The sequence below is a fragment of the Triticum urartu genome, chromosome 7A (genome assembly GCF_056163025.1).
Source record: "Triticum urartu cultivar PI428250 chromosome 7A, HENAU_Tu73, whole genome shotgun sequence".
NCBI classification, from domain to species: domain Eukaryota; kingdom Viridiplantae; phylum Streptophyta; class Magnoliopsida; order Poales; family Poaceae; genus Triticum; species Triticum urartu.
In genome coordinates this window covers 653,868,175-653,875,967 of record NC_141879.1, presented here as the reverse complement: position 1 = coordinate 653,875,967, position 7,793 = coordinate 653,868,175, and the positions used below count along the sequence as shown (strand labels likewise).

The following is a 7,793-nucleotide window of genomic DNA, read 5'->3' as shown; positions in this document are numbered from 1 at the left end:
TGTAGTAAAGCATTACCCACATAAGCATTATTATACCATATGGCACACTTGCCATGTCCAAAATAACACTCATAATTTTCTTTGTCCAAACATGAAACGCTAATTAAGTTTCTATTACATGAAGGAACATAAAGAACATCTCTAAGTAGAAGCTTGAATTCATCAGCTAACTCAAAGGAGATATCGCCGACAGCTTCAACTTCCGCTTTTATTCCATTGGCTACTTCAATGCCTCCTTCTCTTCTTAGCATAGTCCGGATCGAATGGAATCCCTGTAAACAATTTGCAACATGAACAGTTGCCCCTGAGTCAATCCACCAAGTAGATTTCGAAAACTGTGTGTACAAGGATTCATTAACTAAGGAAACAATGTTGTTACCTTGCTTTGCCATTAAGGACTTCAGCCAAACAGGGCAGTCTTTCTTTTAATGCCCGGTCTGCTTACAGTGAAGACAAGTGTCTTTGTCCACTGGGAAAGACTGTTGCTGACGCTGATGCTGATAGGGAGCTTTTCCTTGTGGCTTTGAAGGAGAACTTTTGTTGTTTTGATTGTAGTTCTTTTTCTTGTGATACTTCACATAGTTGAGTGTACCACCATGTTAGGCTTTTAGTCTGTCCTCTTCTTGGACACACATTGCAATTGTCTTTTTAATGTTCCATGTTCCAGGTGACATATTGTAGTTCACAACAAAAGTTTCAAACTCCTTTGGCAGTGAAGCCATGACCAGGTGGACCAGGAGCTTTGGTTTGATCTCCAGATCCTCATCCATGGACTTTAGCTTTGCTGCCATATTGCTCATCCTGAGGATGTGCTCTCTTATTCCACCACCTGTGTATTGTTCTGTCACAAGTTGTTTTAACACCTGGGTGGCATATATCTTTGAAGAGCCAATGAACTGGCTCTTTATCTTTGTGAGCAACTTCCCTGCGGAAGTGCACTCTGCAATGGAGCCCACAATGGTGCTCTCAATTGTATTCTTTATAAAGGCCATGCATTTTTTGTTTGCATTGACCCACTTTTGGTTGTCTATGATGTAGGACATCTCCAAAGGAGCATAACCCCCCCCTCTCTTTTTAGCCCATGCAGCATCATCATCAGTGGTCTCTCTTACTGGCTCTGTAGGTCTGATCGGCTGTGGTTCATCCAGAACCCAGTCCAGATCAGCACAAACAAATGCCAGTTCGACTTTCTTCCTCCACTCAGTGTGATTGTCACCTCTGAGTGTCGGAACTTCTTTTAGGCAACTCATCAAGTGAAAGTCTCCTGAAATCACAATTTAAGTGACATCAATATAACAATCATATGCATTAATCTAACGTTGGTCAAATTAAACATATAATTGTCTATGCCATTAAATCTATATTACCGTTGGGCAAAAATTAGAAATAAATGCACCTTTAAATTTCAATAATAAAACATGATCATGTTATTAATAACGTTGGTCATAAACATAACATAATCATATTCATTCTAATAATCACTTTAACATGCTCTTAAAAACATAATTCTATCTAAACTTTTATTTTCTTTGTAAAAGAGCACTATTAAAAAATTCACGTAGCGGAAAAACATGAAAAAAATTCATGAACTTTTTACATTTTATAGAAACTTTTATTTTTCTAAAACAAAATTCATGAACTTTATTATGTCCTTTATAAAATTCATGAACTTTTCTTTTTCTGAAAATTTTACTTTTCTATTTCCAAAAACTTTTCTACTTTTTTTTTCTTCTTCTTTGTACCGAAATCAACTAGCCCGATCTGGCTCTGAAACCATTGATAGGCCTTAGATTGGAGTAGGCTAGTAGATCCGGTGAACCTACCTTCTTTAGGTGCGGATGAGCTCGATCCAGCGCCGACCATGGTGGTGTGGTGACGGCGGCGATGTGGACAGAGATGGCGGCGGTGGTGTGCTTCCCGTGAGCGCCACGCTAACCCTAGATCGGAAGGGAGTGTCGGTGGGGATTGTGGCAGCGATTAACTTCGTAAAACGTGCCTCGGCCCCCACCTCTGTTTATATAGCGCGGGTCACAGGGACCCACCAACCATGGTTTGGTTGGGCGCCCCCGATCAGGGCGCGAGTCAAGGGCCCGTTCGACCCGTTGGGTTCGAACGGGATAGAGATCAACCTAACAGTGCCATGTGAACGAAACCTTGAGAGCTAAAGAGAACGAGGCATGTAAGATTGTTCGCACTAAACGAAGCTGTTAGGGATAGACAAGCAAGAATGCCTTGTTGGGTTGATACCTTTCTTGCATGATGGGCCAAATGGGCTAGGTCTATTTTTCAGGACTGAGGTTCTTATCTTCGGTCTTTTCAAGAGCACAAATTAAAACTCAACACTAGCCATTCTGCAATTATTTCAAGTTCAGTCACGAGCTACTTATTTAGTTCATGAGCTTGAAGTTTAAATTCCAACCTTGCTTACTCGCAAAAAAAGAATCCTAACTTACTTTTCATTACCACTAATCATAGGACAAAGCAAAGCAATTTGCACACGCTAACATCACCCATTAATACCAAATCAATGTTCAAATAATCTCTTTATTGCATATTACGAATTTTATCTATTTCATGGATTTCAGAATTTTATTTCCTTTCAAACTTTTAAAGCATTAATATTTTTTTGCCACAAATTCTAAGAAATGCTAGGTAAGTTAAAGTTTTCACATGTGCCATTTCATGGTCGAAAGTCCATTTCTAAGCTTAGGCTCATTTGCACCTGGTCAAGAAAAAAATCACATTAAAACAAATAAAATGCAAAAAAATCCACATTTTTTGGCACGGTCGACAATTTGGTGTGTGAGGTGTGATTCAAATTTTAGATCATTTGGACATATGAGTAGCTCTCGGCAAAAAGGACAAATCAGGTTAGAACAATACATGACCAGTTAACTTTTTTACGGACCCCAAATTTGTTTTTTTTGCTGAGAGCTACACAAATGTCCAAATGATCTGAACTTTGGAGCACACCTTACGCACCGAATTATCTACCATGCCGAAAATTTGGAATTTAAAGTAAATTCTAGTATTTGATTTGAACTTTTTGTTCATCGCGGCTGCAGATGAGCCTGGGCACCGAATCGGTGCTCCCTTTAACGGTATTTTATTTAGGAATCTGCGGATCAATATGTTGCATACTGAATCAGGTTATTTTCCAAACTATATCACCGTTTGAGGTCCAAAATAAGAGAATGAACATGCTCCCTCTTACCACCTTTTTTCACATGTTGATCTCGTTAATGAGTTGTCAGATTAACTCTTACCTTCTTACATCACATGTAAAAAAGCGGGGGTAAGAGGGAGCATGTTAAAGTTTCCCCTTAGTGAGTATGTGAGAATGGGATTAGCTTTTCTGGGAAAAAATGATGTGACTGAATCTTTAATAAAAAGAAGAAAATGAACGATAAGAGAGGGGACGATGATGTTAATAGATTGTCCTGATAAGTTATGTGTGTTGATCTTCTAGTGAACCTACGACAATTATGTATTCTGTTGTACTTCACCTTGAACTCACTACTTTATTTCCACGAAAATGCAGTCTAGCTAGAACCCTAGGCTTGAGGGGACCGGCTAGATTTAGTGCACACTCATGGACAAGGGCATCGAGCGCCTGCTCTTACTTGTCCTTATTTATAGAAGTCCTTATTTTTCTCCTTCCCTCTAATCTCGAACCACATGATAGCTCTAACTTCTAGAGCCCTAGAAACTAGCTTGATTGACAACTAGTATGACTACATTGGTGTTATGTTTCACTAGTTGTCTATTACTTCAACTTGGGACGCATGGGGAAAATCATATCTGTAGAAGACCTGTTGTCAGTACGCAGCTAGTTGTCACATATGTTGTTATAACTGCAACTAGGACACGATCGAATACTTGCAGGTCGTATTCTTGATTTAACGCAGAGATCAAATGCCGCCTATGCTTATATAAGAATGAGTCTTGTGTCGACTCATCTTCAGCTGTGCATCTGCTGTAGCTTCATCCAATGATGTTTTGCAAAGGCCATGCTTTTTCAGGACTCGACTCCCCTTACTTGTAGAAGCAGTCAGGGGCATAACATAACTGCTCCATCAACCTTCCAACAACATCATACGTCCCAACTCCTTTGTAGTACTCTAGTGCCATTCTGTACTCTGCATTCTCTGCCAGTTGTTGTGGTTGTGGTTCTTGAACTAAAACTTAAGAGAAAAAGAGAAAGAAGCGGTTACCTGGACTAAAACTTGTGATTTATTTTATTTATTTTCCTTTTTTTGAAAATGAGGTTGAAACCCCCGGCATCCAAGGGTGAACAAAGTCATATTTATTATATTATTCAATATAATCCAACAAAACAAAACTTCAGATAAAAAAGAGAATGCATTGTTAGTTTTAATCTTGATTCCTTTTATTAGCATGTTTGAGTTTCGCATGTAGTCTAGTCTAGTGTGGTGTTTGTCTGGTGAAGGCTTCAGCTGAGCGTGCCAAGGAGGTGAGATGCCAGGATGCTGTGTGAGGCGGCGAGCACGGCGAGATGCCGATGGTGCTGCGTGAGAAGCGGCAAGACATGTCAGAGGCTGGAGCCGTGATGGACTGCATCAAATTGGGTCGGGTGAACCGGCCGGTCGTTCTGTTTGTTGGACTAGCTGTCCATGCGTGAGTTCGTTTAGTCCTAGCCGAGATTATCGTTGCTAGTAGTTGATGCATGCATGTAGTGGCCTGGTCACAAGTGGCTGCCGAGTCATTTGGATCATGGAGAGAGTTTAGGCCGTGGGTAGTGCATGCAGTGGTTAGTTAGTGGTGGTAGTGGGCTGCTGTGTGTGAGTGCATGGCATAATCGGTGGTCCTTTGTATATATAACCTTGCGTTGCGAATCAACCTGTGGTTGAGTTGGTTAGGTGGACAGTGGTATCCCCAACCCACCAGGGTTCAAATCCTGGTGCTCGCATTATTCCTAGATTTATTTCAGGATTTCCGGCGATGTGCTTTCAGTGGGAGGAGACGTTCCCGTCGACGACGAGGCGCCTACGGTGACTTCGTAAATCTCAAGATGATATGCCGGCTCAGTCTCTCGGAGGTGCTCATAGGAGTAGGGTGTGCGTGTGTGCGTTCATAGGGGTGAGTGTATGCGCGTGTATATGAGCGCTTGTGTCTGTACTAATGCTCAAAAAAAAACCTTGTGTTGGAGTAATGAATAAAATGAGGCCGTGAGGGCTGAGAAAAAGATGTAGCCACGGCTGACCAAGAGGAAGGTGTCTCTTGCAAAGCTATTGCCTCCTTCTTCCTTGGACCATGCATGGGTGTGTGTGTGTTTCCTGAGAGTTTCTTCCATGGTGTGTGTTTAATAGAAACCACAAGAGAGAAGGTTGAGCTGTAAGAGACAGCCAAGAAGAAGAAGAAGGCGCTGCGAGGAGAGGCAGCGTTGGCATCAGAGCCTTGTCGATCCGTGGCTGAGGCGACGGCTGCGGCAATGAAGACGGCGAGACGACGGACTCCATGTGAGGTGGAGGACGTCGGCGCGAGGTGGAGGCCGTCGGCGGCGAGATGCCGCTGGTGGCCGGTTGCGGTGTGATGCCGCTAGGAGGAGATGGCGGTGCGATGCTGCCACGACGATGGTGCGATGCCGTCATAAGGAGACGCGGTGCGACGCTGCTAAGAAGATGTACGGCGGCGCGATGCCGTCACTCGATTTGGTGCGATGCCAACGACGGGGATGGTGCGATGCCATCGTCATGATGGAGAGTTGGTGCGAAGCCAACAAATATTGCGGTGCGATGCCACAAGATGATGATGGCGTGGTGATCAGCATCGCGAAGGCGTGGTCCACGTCAAGTGGAGGCCGTTGTATGCGGCACGACGCCATGGTGACCGGTGCTACGATGGCGTCATCCACGGCAAGATGGTCCATGGCGGGTGGTTGGCGTTGCGATGGCGTCGTCTACGACAAGATGGTGTGCGGTGGTGATCGGCATTGCGATGATGTCATGCATAGCATGTACTGCATTGTGATGGCATCATCAAGTTGCTGAGGGTGATCCCTGTTGAAGATTGGAGGATCAAGATTAGGGGGTAAATGTTAGCTTTAATCTTGATTCCTTTTATTAGCATGTTTGAGTTTCACATGTAGTCTAGTCTAGTGTGGTGTTCGTCCGGTGAAGGCTTTAGCTGAGCGCACCAAGGAGGTGAGATGCCAGGATGCCGTGTGAGGCGGCGAGCATGACGAGATGCTGATGGTGCTGCGTGAGAAGCGGCAAGATGTATCAGAGGCTGCAGCCGTGATGGACTGCATCAAATTGGGTCGGGTGAACCGGCCGGTCGTTCTGTTTGTTGGACTAGCTGTCCATGTGTGAGTTCGTTTAGTCCTAGCCGAGAGTATCGTTGCTAGTAGTTGATGCACGCATGTAGTGGCCTGGTCACAAGTGGCTGCTGAGTCATTTGGATCATGGAGAGAGTTTAGGCCGTGGGTAGTGCATGCAGTGGTTAGTTAGTGGTGGTAGTGGGCTGCTGTGCGTGAGTGCATGGCATAGTCCGTGGTCCTTTGTATATATAACCTTGCGTTGGAGTAATGAATAAAATGAGGCTGTGAGGGCTGAGAAAAAGATGTAGCCACGGCTGACCAAGAGGAAGGTGTCTCTTGCAAAGCTATTGCTTCCTTCTTCCTTGGTCTATGCGTGGGACTGTGTGTGTTTCCTGAGAGTTTCTTCCATGGTGTGTGTTTGAGAGAAATCACAAGAGAGAAGGTTGAGCTGTGAGAGACAACCAAGAAGAAGAAGGCGCTGCGAGGAAAGGCGGCGTCAACAATTGGCATCAGAGCCTTGTCGATCCGTGGCGAAGGCGACGGCTGCGGCAACGACGACGGCGACGCAACGGACTTCATGTGAGGTGGAGGACGTCGGCGCGAGGTGGAGGCCGTCGGCGGCGAGATGCCGCGGGTGGCCGGTTGCGATGTGATGCCACTAGGAGATGGCGGTGCGATGCTACCACGACGATGGTGTGATGCCGTCACAAGGAGATGCGGTGCGACACTGCTAATAAGATGTATGGCGGTGCGATGCCGTCAGTTCAGTCGGTGTGATGCCGACGATGGGGATGGCGCGATGCCATGGTCATGATGGAGAGTTGGTGCGAAGCCAACAAATATTGTGGTGCGATGCCGCAAGATGATGATAGTGTGGTGATCAGCGTCGCGAAGGCGTGGTCCGCGTCAAGTGGAGGCCGTCGTGTGCGGCACCATGCCATGGTGGCTGGTGCTGCGATGGCGTCATCCACGGCAAGATGGTCCATGGAGAGTGGTTGGCGCTGCGATGGCGTCGTCTATGACAAGATGGTGTGCGGTGGTGATCGACATTGCGATGATGTTGTCCATAGCAAGTACGGTGTTGCGATGGCGTCATCAAGTTGCTGAGGGTGATCCGTGTTGAAGATTGGAGGATCAAGATTAGGGGGTGAATGTTAGCTTTAATCTTGATTCTTTTTATTAGCATGTTTGAGTTTCGCATGTAGTCTAGTCTAGTGTGGTGTTCATCCGGTGAAGGCTTCAGCTGAGCGTGTCAAGGAGGTGAGATGTCAGGATGCCGTGTGAGGTGGCGAGCACGGCGAGATGCCGATGGTGCTGCATGAGAAGCGGCAAGACGTATCAGAGGCTGGAGCCGTGATGGACTGCATCAAATTGGGTCGGGTGAACCGGCCGGTCGTTCTGTTTGTTGGACTAGCTGTCCATGCGTGACTTCGTTTAGTCCTGGCGGAGAGTATCGTTGCTAGTAGTTGATTCATGCATGTAGTGGCCTGGTCACAAGTGGCTGCCAAGTCAT

The 7,793-nt window shown here is 45.6% G+C and overlaps 1 protein-coding gene across 1 annotated transcript; it reads right to left on the bottom strand.

Moving 5' to 3' along the window:
- Positions 1-576: 576 nt before the first annotated feature.
- On the bottom strand, positions 577-1,863 carry LOC147961111 (uncharacterized). Its single transcript, XM_087537953.1, has 2 exons — positions 1,824-1,863; positions 577-1,264 (listed from the first exon to the last, which is right to left on the bottom strand). The coding sequence occupies exons 1-2, from the start codon at positions 1,861-1,863 to the stop codon at positions 600-602; spliced, it is 705 nt and encodes a 234-aa protein (XP_087394079.1). The 3' UTR covers positions 577-599.
- Positions 1,864-7,793: the final 5,930 nt, after the last annotated feature.